General features: G+C 31.2%; 1 protein-coding gene across 6 annotated transcripts in view; it reads left to right on the top strand.

Annotated features, from left to right (window-relative positions):
* The window catches only part of CNKSR2 (connector enhancer of kinase suppressor of Ras 2), a 338,317-nt gene that overhangs the window by 82,460 nt on the left and 240,916 nt on the right, over window positions 1-14,941 (top strand). For all 6 annotated transcript variants that reach the window (XM_074214261.1, XM_074214260.1, XM_074214259.1 and 3 more), the window contains exons 3-4: window positions 55-257; window positions 14,281-14,368. In XM_074214261.1, coding sequence (XP_074070362.1) covers window positions 55-257; window positions 14,281-14,368 — 291 coding nt within the window. The remainder of the gene's footprint in view (window positions 1-54; window positions 258-14,280; window positions 14,369-14,941) is intronic.

Raw genomic sequence — 14,941 nt, 5'->3', positions numbered from 1 at the left:
TAGGACAACATGCTAAGATGATGATCTTAATATCACTTTTTTTTTTTAATTCAGAACTATGGCCTGGAAACTGAAAACCTCAAAACACTTTCTCACAAGTTAAATGCATCTGCCAAAAATCTGCAAAATTTTATCATTGGAAGGAGGAGGAGTGGCCACTATGATGGGAGGACTAGTCGGAAATTACCAAATGACTTTCTGACCTCTGTTGTGGATCTGATTGGAGCAGCTAAAAGTCTGCTGGCATGGTTGGACAGGTAGTATATTTTATACAAAAAAATCCTTATGCAGATATATGACAAGTCTTTTATGTTTGTAACAAAAATTTATTAATTTGAGAGAGAAAATATTGTTAAAGTTAAACAACATATACATAATTTTACTGTGCTAACCTTTTTTTTACCCTTAAATGATTTTAATTAAAATGCAACATTTCATCAAAAAGAAAGTATTGTTAAAATAGTCTCATTAACATAAATTATTATGCAACAGAATAATAATGAATGTCTAGTTCACTCTCATATAAATTTAATTGCCATTTTCTGAAATCAAGATACAAGGTATGTATGACAAGGGAAATATTTTTTGCATAATCCCATAAAAAGTACATATTCTTTCTTTGAAATTGGTAGATAACCTGGAAAATCTTAGACCTATAACTATTACAAATACAACTTGTCATGAAATAGCTATGTATGTCCATTATTAGATTAAAAACATTTAATAACTGACTATGATGTTCCAGATATTGGGCTAGATGCTAGGAATCCAAATAAAAAAGAGAAAATTCTTTTCCTAAAGAAGTTTACATTGTACTAGAAAGATGTGACTTTAAAAGATAAATAAATAGAGCACATATAAAATAAATACAGTGATGGAGGGCAATTTGTAACTGAGAGAATTAGGAAAGGCCTCTAAGTGGAATCTTGAAGGGAATTAATAGTTCAAGGAAGTTGACAGAATCTAAGAAAGCAATCTTTGGCAGAAGGACCACCTAAGCAAGCATGTAGAGATGGAGATGGAGATGGAGATGGAGAACAGCTAAAGCAAAGTGGGAGTGAGAATAATGTGTAGTTGTAAAATCAAATCAAAATCCAAAAGTATTTATTAAGTGGGCTATTGTGTGATTGGCAATGTGCTAAATGCTGTGAATATAAAGAGAGACAAAAAAACAGCTTGGAAATATTGTTTGGAACTAGATTGTGATAGTTTTTAAATGTTAAATAAAAGAGTTTATAGTTTAAATTAATGGTAGTGGAGAATTGCTAAACTTTCTCCAGGTGAGAAGTGAACCCAATCTTTTGGTATAGTATTTTGGAAGTTTTGGAGAGAATAGGTTGGAGAGGAAAAAGACTGATAAAAGGAAATAAATTCGATCAATTTATAAGCATTTATTAAGTTCTTACTAGATGTCAGACACTGGGAATAAACAAAGTGAAAGAATTCCTGTCCACCAGGATCTTATATTCAATTGGAAGAGATTTTGGATATAAAGATGTATCTATATGGATATATTTATGCACATATAAATATATATTTTATATGTACATACTTAAACATGTCTTTATATAAGCATAAATATGTTTAGGTGCATGTGTATACATATGAGAATAAATCCAAAAGAAATACAAGATAGTTTGGGAAGGTGAGAGAGAACATTGGCAGTTGGGGGAATCAAAAATGTCTTCATATAAAACAGAATTTGGACTGAGTCTTGAAAAGTTCTTGTGAGATTATACATAGTGGAGGTAAGAATGTTGCATCATATGTGAATAATAGCAAGAAGAAACAATATGAAGCATTTGGAATTATTATTTCTAATCCTCACAAATACTGAAAACACCTCCTGATAAGAGTTATGCTTAAAAAATATAACACTCTCCAAATAAGAATTATGAATAAGTACAATAATTACAGCTGTTTCCATACATCAAGACAAGAAGTCTTGACTAACAACGTGAGAAATTATCAGCAGAGAAGGCTAATTACTATTCCCTAACATGCTCATTCAACTCCTACACTTAAGCAGGATACCAACATTTAACCCATGAGCTTGTGTTCTGGTAACCATTCTGCAGTTCCCTTATTGCTGCTACAGTCTTTGCTAGCACATTAAAAATAGAAGATAAAATGGCTACCAAGATATAAATTGTTCTAAATACTTTTGAATAAATACTGAAAAACAAAGAAAATTTAGCCAACACTTGAAATAGCAAATGGCTCTTTGGATCTGCAAAATGACTTGAAATTGCATCAAGATATTTTCAGATACTTCAAGAGAGAAATGGGAATCATGAAAGGAGAATTTATTAACTACACAACAGAAATAATGAACAGAAGAGGAAAAAGTGAATCCTCAGTGCAAAAAGAGAGGAAAAAAATTTTGAGAGCATAAATATATTGATTTGAAGTATGATCTGAAAAACAAAGAAGGAAAAAGCAATAATGTTAAAAAAACACATGCTCTTTAAATAAGAAAAATATATGGATCTCAAATAGTATACTAAGAGACAACTTTAAAATTCTAGCTCTCCAAAAAAAATGAAAATCACAAAATCTGAATGAAAAAAATTGAAGAAGATATGTGAATGCTGCCCAGAAATTCTGAAAACAAAGTACTGGTTGAAATAATCCACTGATCAAAAAGCTAATCTATGTTTCAAAAGGATTGAATTGAACAATCCCAATGACAAACATATAGCATGTATGTATGTTGGGAATTGGAATTGTCAATTTAATCTTTGCAGCATAGATGATGTGTATCATGCATGTGCCTATGCAAATTTATATATATATATATATATGTGCATGTATAGATTTATACATATAAATTTATATAAATAGACATTTATAATGATGATATATACATGTATATATCTATATATTTGCATGTATACTTATATGTTTGCAAGGGACCAAGAGAAAGATATTACAATATAAAGGAAATGAAATTCAAAAACACAAGACTATGCACTCAGTGGAAACTACAAGAGAGAATGGAATAATATAACCTGGAAAAATAAAAGAGCTTATGATGCAACTCAAAATGACATTTCCTATAAATCTATGTTTAATCATCAATAAAAAGACATTCATCAACAAAAAAAAGATGTTTGATATATTCTTATCAAAAATGAGATTATTCACTTTTCAATCACTAAAATGTAAATAACAGCTACTACAGAACAAATTAAATTATACTACGTCTATAGACTATAGGAGAGAAAATGAATGACACTTGCAGTTAAAAAAACTATAACAACAAAATAGCAATAGAAGCACTTTTTAGATATTTCTTTCTAAAATTATACATGGTTCTACCAAAAGCTGAATTTAAATATGTGAAGGAATAGTAGAGGAAGATGTCTAAAGCAATACAAATTAAACAATACTCCCTTTTACTAGAAAAATCAGGAGAATAAAATACAATTATGTGAAGGTTCATAAAAAAGAGGGGAGAGAAAATAAAGCGGAAAATGTGGTGCACCCTGATCATCAATGGTAAACAGTGATATGAAAATAATTCCTGTTGTCTCTCAGGAAGAAGTGCTACAGGGAACAGTTTGAGGAATGGTCAAAGGAAAGGTTTGAAATGGGAAGAGAATAGTTCATCTGACTAAAGAGCACTCTCTGGAATAGAGATATATTGTATAGTGAGAGACAGGGAATTTATAATGGGAATAATCTGTTGCAATTAATTGCTCAAAAAGGCCATTACATTTGAAGATTGTTGTGCCTCCTTGGACTAAACTCTGTACCAAGAGAAAAACAATTAGTGCTCCTGTTGATAGGCACGATTCAGAATAATGAGAAGATATGGACCTGTAAAGAAAATTTCATGGAAAATGGAAAAGAAAATATTCAAGGGAAGGGCAGGGGTTAAAAACAAGGTTGTGCAATCAAAGATATAGGAAAATTTCTACTCTGTGACAGTATTATTTTCTTCTCTGTCTTTTAAAGGAATTGATATTTCTAAGAGTGAAGCTTAACTGAAAAAAGGTGGAAGGGGAAAGATATACAAAGCAATAACTGAAATTGTTTAGAAGGGAACTCCAAATAGGTAATTTAAATGTTTAAGTATAAAGGTAAAAGAAGGAAAGAAAATGAATGAAGAAAATGAAATAAAGATATCCTTTATAGAAAGAAGTACAGTAAGTTAAAAAAACTAAAAAAGAAAATGAGAGGAGAAGGACTTTAATTAGCTGCTTAATAGAGAGGAAAAAAAGAGCAGGTGTTGAATTACCAGATTAAAAAGAATTAAAACTCCAAAACCAGGAAAAGAATAACAAATAAAAAGAGGTTCATGTTGATGGGAGAGAGAGAACCTAAGTAAATAAGACTGCCTTAAAGTGGATTAACCAAAAGAAATAAACAAGGCACTGTCCTTAGAGAGCAGAGGAGCCAAAATATATATAAATGCTAATTGAAGAAATATATAAATATATACATGTTTGTGTGTTTATATGTACATATATATATATATATAGTAAGGCAAATAGAGCACAATATGAACCTAATTTGTGTAATTTTGCATGTGTATGTATTAAATAATTCAATAAAAGAGGAAGACGTTGGATAAGGAAGCAAGAATCCTTAATCCGTTGCTTGCAAGAAGCACACCTAAAAATCAAAGACATACATATAATAGAAATGTGTGACTGGAAGAAAAATCAATGTGTATCAGGTGAAACCAAAGCAAGATTTGTAATCATCAGAAAAAGAAAAAGAAAAATTTACAATATAATAGAGGCAAACTAGGAAATTACGTTAAGCTTGAGTGAACCAGAGAAAAAATAATATCAATATTGAACTTACTGTTCCAAATGCTTTAACATATAAATTCATAAAGAAAATATTAATTGAATTAAGAAATGCTTAGATTGTTACCTAATGGTAGCTCAATAAAAGCATGAGACTTTCTCAGTTTTGGAAAAATCTAACATAAAAGGGAAAATATAGAATTGAACAATTGCTGAAGAAACTAAAATCAAAAGATTTATTCCATCTTCTAATGGGATTGTTAAAGTGTATGCAGCTATCTCAATACCAGACAAAGGAAAATAAGAGGAAGGGAACAAATAGAGTTATGGGTAAGATAAAGGATTCCTTTTTTAGAGATAATGAATTTGAATGCCTCTGGGACAGATGAGTGGATAACATTAGGTGTTTACAGTGAATAGTCCACTGGATCATTAAGAAGATCTGAGTTCAATTCAAATTTCAGAAATTTGTTAGCTATGTGACCATGAGCAAGCCTTTTAAGCTCTGGCAGTCTTCAGTTCCCTTATCTATAAAAATGAAATAATCAATAGCACTTGTGTTTCAGGATATTGATTTGACAAAATAAAGTAATATTTGTAAATCCTTTTGTAAAACTTAAAGCACAACCCAATACTATTATTGTTGTTGTTGTTGTTGTTGTTGTTGTAGTTAAAATAATGAATCTTATAGATTACTAAGTCTAATTCCCCCATTTTACACATGAAAGAAAAATAAATAAAGCCAATAAAGCCAAGCATAAACTCAAGCCTACTGATTTCAGTTCTCTAAGCAGGAAATTGGAGGTGTGTGAGAGTAGAATTTAGAAGAGATATGTGGTCTAACTATAAGGATTTTACAATCATCTTCATAGAAATAACTGAATCCACAGGTGTCATATCATCAAGAAAGAGGGGAGAAATAGAGGACAGGGGATAGGGACATGCAAATGGATCATAACATGGATGATGAACCCACAAAGGAAACTAAAAGGAAGGTGCTAAGGGAATTACCATATACAATTGTTATGAAATCTCAATGAGGAGAGAATGCAATATAATGAAGAATGATGATTTCTAAGAAAAGGATCATTTAGATTTGGCAATGAAGAAATTAATGGTGATTTTGGAAAGAGTAATTTCAGTCCAGAATCTGAAATGGAAGCTTTTTCTAGAAGTTTGGCTGAAAAGGAGAGATCGTAACTTGTGAGGCCAGGAGAGTCAAGTAAAGAGTTCTGATTTATTTGTTTGCTTTTTTGTTTGCTTGTTTGTATTTATGTACAGGGGAAATCTAAACCTTTTGAGAGAGTGAGTGGATATTAATTAAGGAGAAGTTTAAAATTAGGAAAAAGAAGAAGTGAGTAAAAGAATAAGCTTCTAGAAGAAGAGGAAGGAATTGAATCAAAGGCACAAGCAGTAGGGTTTGTGTTGAAAAGAAGGAGCATATCATCCTCGGTGATTGGAGAAAAAGTGGATGGAAGTTCTTAATCTGGAAGTTTTCTACCAATGAAGGACAGTTTCCACATCTTCTTCCTCCTGTCTTTTTGTTTCTATTTCTTCTTAAACAGTCAGCCTTTCTATATGCAAAATAAAATCACTGACAAAATTGAAAATTGATCCTTTAAATCTTATAGAATAAGATTTGGATAAATAAAGAAAATGCAGAAAAATACAAAGCCAAAGTTACCCATTTAAATGAGATAATTATATCTCTTATTTTAGAAACCTAGTTCATTACCTTTCCAAAACCAGCTAACAGTTCTAAGGCTCACAAAAGTATTTTCTCTCTTTTAAATGCAAAATTGAATGAAATAGTTCCTTTTCCCAGAGGAAAAAGCTGGAAGTTGAATCACAGTCAGTAACTTTGGAAATTATTTTCAGCATGTGTTCACTTCTATTTTTAACCCACACCCTGCTATTCTTCACACCTCATCTTTCCTTAATTTTTTTCTATGAATTTATCCTGTCAATCCATTTGTGGACATTTTAGACCTCTTTATATGAAGGCCCTATACCAACACCAGTAAAAAATATGAAATTATATTCAGTTACCATTGTGGTCTTTCATAGTTTTCTTTGAATTCTCCTCTTCTGAAATTGCTCATCACAGGAACTGTTTCAACTCTTCCATTTTTCAATGGTAAAATTTTGAAGAACAAAATAATTTCCAAAACTGTGATTTATCGGAAATGGATCACAATACTTCAAGTTATCAGGTTTAAGGTTACTGTTTGTTGTTAGGTACAACTGCTTAGTAACTCTGTCCTGGTACTTGTTCTTGCTTCCAAAAAGAATAGAAGTATTAATGTTAATTCCTCTGCTTCTATATGATCCACTAAAACCTAGATTATTCCAGTCTAGGTGGTAGTTAAAAAATTAGAAATTTCCCTAGGTAACTTTGTCAGTTTTTTACAATTGATCACAATGATCACTAACACCCACTATGAATAAGCACCATCATAGATGTTGAAAGAGATACAGAGATAAATACTGTATCTTTGCTTTCAAAGGTAGATATGAATATTGACAAGATGATGAGTATATAAAGACAGTCTGCCAGAATTGGAGCCCTGTATACAGCTAAGCCCCACAACTAAAGCATGGGAATAACAGCTTTCAAAGTTGAAATCCATTGTGTGGTTAGTTAAATTAGTCATGAATGATTATTTATTAGAGTCAGATGTTACAGAAAAGTTGAGTTGTTGGGGGCTAAAAGGTTCTTAAATTGAACGTTAAGGAAGTAACTGATGATCTTGAAGAAAGCAGCTTCAGTGTATTTATAGTTTATATATACATTTATGAAGTATAAATAATACATATACATAGATGTGTATATAATTTATATGCATATGAGAAAATGTTGTAAATCATTATTGATTAGGGCAATGCAAATTAAAACAACCTTGAGATATCATTTTACGCATATCATATTGTCTAAAATGATTGAAGAGGAAAGCAACAAATGTTGAAAGGGGTGTGGAAAAATTGGGATTCTAATTCATTGTTAGTGGAAGTGTGAGACATTCTATTATGGAGGGCAATCTGTACTTATGCCCAAAGAGTTATTAAACTGTCTATAATCTTTCCCCACCAATAGTATTATTAAGTCTATTTCCAAAGATGATTAGGGAAAAAGGAAAAGAACCTAAATGTTCCAAAATATTTATAACAGCTTTCTTTATGGTGGCAAAGAATTGGGAATTACAGGGTTGTCTATCAATTGGGGAATGGAAGAAAAAGTTGTGTTATATGATTGTGATGAACTACTACTGTGCTATAAGAAATTATGAGTTCTATGATCTTAGAAAATATGGAGAGAATTGCATGAAATAAAGAACAAAATGAGCAGAACCAAAAGAATATTGTATATAGTAACAGCAATATTGTTTTAAGAACTTTGAGCAAATAAGTCATTTTGACTTATATGCAAATTAACTTCAAAGAACATTTTAAGGAAGACTAAGTGTATTCAGAAAAAAGAATTGGTAAATAGAAATATAAATAGAATGATTTTGTGCATATATGAATATACATATATTTTTACACATTTGTATCTAATGGTAGCCATCTGGGGGAAGGAAAGGAAAAAAAGGATAAAAGAAATTTACATGAGAACTTTTGTATATTTAAAAGTAATACCAAAATATATATACAATAATATTATATTTTCATGTTTAATCAAATTTTATTTTATTATGAAAATGTCTGTTTTATTACAAAAATAAACAAAACTTTTTTTTAGAAAACTACATTAGTGTAAAGTCATGGGAAGAGATGTCTAAATGCAAGTAGTTGAGGACTAAGTTATTAACTAGTAAGTAGAGGCAAGCTTTTAATCTTCTTCTGGAAAGCTATTTGACCATGGTAGAGATAGATAATATGGCAGCTGTTTGAGAAATTCTAAGATGAGAAGAAATGTTTTTGGGGAGATGGAGGGAGGATAGGAAACTTTTTCATGTTCTTAGTCAGAAAAGAAGACAAGAGGCAAGATACAGTTGCACATTTTAAGGATGCAAAAGAGAGGAGGAAAAATTTATGGAACAATATCCCAGCAGAGAAGGTGGGAAGGAAATGGACTCAAGACACAAGCTCTGGAATCAGAGTTAAAAGGGATCTCTGAAATCATTTGCAGAGGACCAATAGTATAAAACAATAGTTCTTAATATGAAATTCATAGATTTAGAGGAGTCTTTGAACTTAGAACTTATATTTTGTTAAATGTATCTAATATAATTGGTTTCTTTTATAGTTCTATGTATTTTACTTTATTTACTTACTACCTTATTCTAAGAATAAAGTCAAAGAGATACATGAACCATACAAAAAAGGTTAAGAACAACTGATATATATATATATAGGAAAGAACACTTTCTCTGAAGATATAAATCAAATCCTGACTCCGCTACTTACTACTTCTGTTGTATAAATCAAGTCTACTGGCCTTTATAAACCTTTGTTACCTGAATCTGTATCTATATCATTATATATGTGTGCATATTTGAAGAAGCATTAGAAAGTTTCTAAACTGTCTTCTGACTTTAAACCCTTGTAAATCTCTACTCAAATCATGAATCACATGAACTAATCCCATATCCTAATAAGTGGTCTTTTTCTCCTATTTAAAGATTCCTAATGATAGAAAATAATTACCCTGGCAACACATTCCCAGTTCCTTGCTCTAGCTGTGATTCAGTTTTGTCAGTCACAGCCTACTCTTTGTGACCCCATTTAGGATTTTCTTGGCTAAGATACTGGATTGGTTTGTCATTCCCTTCTCCAGCTCACTTTATAAATGAAGAATCTGAAGCACACAGATTTAAGTGACTTGCTCAGGGTCAAACCTTTCATAAGTATTTGAAATCAGATCTGAACTCAGGAAAAATAGTCTTCCTGACTCCAGGCCTAGTACTCTATTTACTGAACCATTTAACTGCCCCCATTCCCATTTTAGACATTTCTAATTTGCAAGATTATTCTTATATTGAATCAAAATTTGCCTCTTTGGAATTTGGAACACCCACTTATTCAACTAACAAAACAAGTAACATTGGTGTATTCTTTAAGCCAGCAGATAGATGTTAGAAAGGGTAAAATAGGGAAATTGTGGGAGCAGAAATAAAATGAAGTTTGTGGAAACAGTACTAGTATATGGTTGTGGGACCCTGGAACTCTGAGACTCTTTATGTTTGGGGAGGGGGTAGCAGGTGACAAAGTGGGATAGCCTGTGCATCCTCATGAACAGTTTTGACCCCTAAGGTTTCTGTATCAGGAAGCAGTTGTGCAATAGTACTTCTTCAAAGCACAGACACACAAGTAAAAACAAAAGCAGTTACTTGAGAAAGATTAACAGAGTTTTGTATTGGACTGCATCCTTTGAGTTCACACTGGATGCTGTATTGTTAGCCATTGTCCTAGATCTAAATTTTCTTTCCTCACCATTGAAAGCTATAGTCTATTGATGGAAGAACCTTTGTGTAGCTTTTAATGATTTACTAAAATTATAGCCATTTCTATTATTCTATTTGCCCTGAGTCATGCATAGGTATGATCATTAATTGAAGACAAAGATATTACATTAACTTCTGACTTTGCATCATTAAGATGTTTGGAAAGAATCTCAGTTTCTATGACCAACTTTCAGATTCAGCATAGGAATTTTATCTTGACTTGCAACATCCTTAATTACATTGAAATTGCTCCTTCAAATAGGAAAGTGTTTTCCATAGGGGACAAATAGATTTTTTTCCATTTTAATTGAAAGATTAATTCTTGGAGTGAAATTTATGTTTTATATATGAATATAAGTAGAAAGCAGAGTGGAAAACTACAGAATTAGGTATGCTAGAAACATTGTATATCAAATGGATTTTCCTTTTTATACAATTTGATGATCAAATGATACTATTAGAAACATTAATGTGGAAATTCATGTTGTGCTTAATCTCATAATTTTAATGAAGTTTCTTAGTTTCATATACTATGACTTGTTTAAATCTAAAATTCAAATATTTTTTGATCAGAACAGTTGCAATTTTTTAAGTATCAATTTTTAGCTTCAGTGCAGAAAATAGTGTTGTTTTATCTTGGTTTTGTCCAGCTTTGCTTTAAAAATCCTCAACTATATTGGATATCTTCATCTAACATATGAGTGTATATGTGTGTGTGTGTGTGTGTGTGTGTGTGTACCTACATAGAGCAGGTAGGTGGCATGGTGGATAGAGTACAAGACCTGGAGTCAGAAAGACCTCTTTTCTTGAGTTCAGATTCATCCTCAGACATGTACTAATTTTGTGACCCTAGGCAATGGGCTGGAAAAGGAAATGACAAAATTTTCAAATTTGCCACAAAAAAGTCCAAAACGGTTAATGAAGAGTCTGACATGACTAAAAATGACTAATAGCCAAAGCTTCATATATATCTATATATCTATATGTATAGATTTATATGAAATTTATATACTTTTAGGTTCTTAATGTCTCACTTCATTTTGTCATTAACTGAGACACTTAATGTTAGACAATTGCTACTAGTAAGTAGGTTATGAAATTCCAATGAATTTGACTAGGTAAATCAGTAATTCATTCAGGCCCCAGAGGATTGAGGAAAATGTGAATTGACCTTAATGAAGTTACAAACTGAGAAATTTACATCAGAAAAAAAAGTTCTCTGATAATTACTTTACAATTTCATGTTAATATTGAAAGGATTATTGTGAGCTATAGGACCAGTCAAATCTCTTACCTCTTTTTTTAAAATAGATTTTATTGGTACATTTTATCTTCATACCATAATCATCTCTAGTTACATACTCCACCCTTATATAAACTGTCTTTTTAATAGACAAAAAAAGCTGCTAACAAAAACAATTGTCAAAGTTATCATGTCTGACTGTATATATAACATTCAACAATGATATTCCTCTACTGCTCCACCAAAAAGAAAACAAATGTTTTATTGTAAATTCTCTAGAACCAAGATTCATCATTGAACTTATTCTGTTTGACATCCTTTTATAGTCAATGTTTCTATCCACATAACGGTAATGATTTGAAAAGGTAAAGTATCTAATTGGAATTTATTCTTTTCAATGATTTTATACTTTTCAAAAAATGTTTTATTTCAAAGAATATTTTATTCTTTTCAAAATTAAATATTGTTTTTTGGATTTCAAATATTTATTTTCTCTCCCCTTTAAACTCACTCTGAGAAAGAAAAATTAAATCCCTCACAACAAATAAGCATAGTGATGCAAAATTAATTCCCTCAGTAGTCATGTCCAAAAATGTGTATCACATTTTGTCTATTAGTCAATCAACTATCATTATCAGTCCTCTGGAATCATAATTTATCATTGCTATTATTGGAATTGCTATCTTTCTAAATTGTTTTTACAATGGTGGTATTATACTATTAATTGTTATTATGTCTGTTCATTTCATTTTATCACTTTATATTTCTTTCCAATTTACTCTAAAAACCATCTATTTCATTATTTTTAATATCATAGCATTCCATCATTTTTTTTAAAAAATAGGTTATATTGGTGCATTTTTATTCTCATGCCATATATACTCTACTTCCATAAAATCCATATTCATATTCCATCACATGCTAACCTATTCTCTAGTTGATGAGTAACCCCATGAATTTCAGTTCTTCTTCATTCAAAAAGACTTAGAATTTTGAGGTACACATTTTTTTGGACAAATTCATTGTGGAAATTAGCTTGGTAACTCTATGGTTTTTTGTTACAATGGTTTTATTTCTTAAGGGAAGAAAGAAAAAGAATAAAATGAATTTTGAAAATTAAAAAAAATTTTGAAAAGATAGAGTTCATTGAAATGGGTTAAGATTATGACAGAGCATCTATAATTCCCAATTTGTACACATAAGACCTTTTCCTTTAAAAAAAATCTCATTGACATATATAGACTTAGTAGTGATATTGGCGGGTCTAAGGATTTGCTTGGTTTAGTAACGTTTGGGGCACAGTAATAAACTGTATCTTGATAAGACCTAAAATATCTAAAACTTACTCATTCTTTTCTGACTCCTAATCCATTCCTACCATCATGAAGTTAAATATATGTTTAAAATTGTTCGCAACATAGATCATATAGCACATGGTCAATTGATTCCTTCATAACCACTTATTAAATCATTTATTAAGATGGGATAACAATAAAAAGAATGAACTAATTCTCCCTCCCAAAGAGTAGCTGGTCTATATATATATATATATATATGCAAATGTATATATAGAAAAAATATAAAGAGAACAACTCTATTAACTTTAAAGTAAAAAGGAAGAAGGACACTAGTATTTGAAAGATCAGAAACAACTCCAAGTAGAAGGTGAAGCTTGAATTTTATGTTGAAGAAAGATAAGGATTCATTGAGCCTGTAGTGAGAAAGTACATTCCAGACAGAGAGATGGCTGGTGCAAAATCATAAAGTTGGCAGAAGAGGAATTCTATGTAAAGAACAGAGGAAAGTTAATTTTACTGGTCTGTAAAATGGGAAAGGCAGAGTATAGATAAAGAAGTTGGAAAAATTGGTTGAGGCCAGAGGTTGGAAAAATGTATTAAAGCTAGGTTGTGATGATTTTAAAAACTAAAAAAAATTTTAGGGAGTAACCTGGAGCTTATTGACTGGAGAAATAATATACACTGAGAGAAATTAGAATGGACTGCAGTAAAGACTTGAGACTATCTGATGAGTTAGGAGACTTTTGCAATAGTAGATTAAATCAATTCAATAAGAATTTGTTAAGCATCTGTTATGAACCAGGTATTAATAAACATTGAAGATACCAGGAAAAGCAAAACAAACAAAAAATGGTCCTTGCTGTCAAAGACCTCACAATCTGGTGAGGAAAACAGCATGCAAAAAATTATGCAGAATAAATTAGAGATATCAGCAAAAAGGCCTTAAGATTAAGGAGAAGCAGGAAAGATTTCTTGCAGAAAGTGAGATTCTAGCTGATATTCCAAAGAAACCAAGGAATCCTAAAGGTGGAATTGGGGAAGGAAAGAGTTCCTGTCATGAGAGAATGCCGAAAATGCAAGGAAAAAAATAGGATATGGAGATCTTATAAGAGGAAAAGCAAAAAAGCCTGTCAGTTGATTCTAGAGTATGTTGAGAGACCTAAGATGTAAGATTGGGAAACAGAAAGAAGTCAGATTATGAAGGACCTGAAAAGCCAAACATATTTGATCCTGAAGGCAATTGGGAACCCCTGGAGTTTGGAATAAGGAAATGACACAGTCAGACTTACACATCAAAATGAAGAAAGTTGAAGTAGGGAGACCAACTAGCAGACCACTGCAACAACCCACTCATTTTTTTTTAAATTTAAATGTCACTTTTACCAAATTTACTTTGAATTTATATTATATATCTAGAGTTTAAAGATGCTTTTAATACAGAGTGGTAACACACTAACTATACAGTATTAAATATGTTTTAGAGTTGTTCAAGAACTATTCCTGCTCAAACCAATTTCCTTTTCCTTTTTTTTTAGATCTCCTTTTGCTGCTGTGACTGACTATTCACTCACAAGAAATAGTGTCATCCAGCTCTGCCTGGAACTAACAACAATTGTTCAGCAGGTATAAACCTATTACATATTTTATGTTTGCTAGCCATGTTCTAGTCATATATAATGGAATTTGTCCTTTATTCTAAAAGTTGCCAGTAACTGATTCTTAAACTCTTCGCTTGCAGAGTAATCTGTGGTGATTACATAATAGAAAATAGCAAAAATTAAGTAAATATTCCATGTAAAGTGAGGTTTAACTGTTTAATATTAGAAGAGCCTTCAGAGGATCAGGGAACTATTGGAAGAAACTATTGAGGCAACCAAGTTCCAACCTTGATCTCCCTCAGATGAGGAAACTGAGACAAAAAATACTAAGAATTTAAGACTAATTTTCCTAGTCTCCAAGTCCATTTAATATCCTATATTCTTATAATAACATTATGTAGAAACATGAAACATGATTTCTCCACCTCTCCCCAGCCCAAACCAAAGACTTCTCTCTCTCTCTCTCTCTCTCTCTCTCTCTCTCTCTCTCTCTCTCTCTCTCTCTCTCACACACACACACACAGAGCTAGCTATAAATAAGTACACATAGATATATCAAGAAAGATAGATAGACTCTGTGATCTAATTGAATTCATAA

The sequence above is a fragment of the Macrotis lagotis genome, chromosome 1 (genome assembly GCF_037893015.1).
Source record: "Macrotis lagotis isolate mMagLag1 chromosome 1, bilby.v1.9.chrom.fasta, whole genome shotgun sequence".
Classification (NCBI taxonomy): Eukaryota; Metazoa; Chordata; class Mammalia; order Peramelemorphia; family Peramelidae; genus Macrotis; species Macrotis lagotis.
This window is presented reverse-complemented; position numbering and strand designations above follow the sequence as displayed.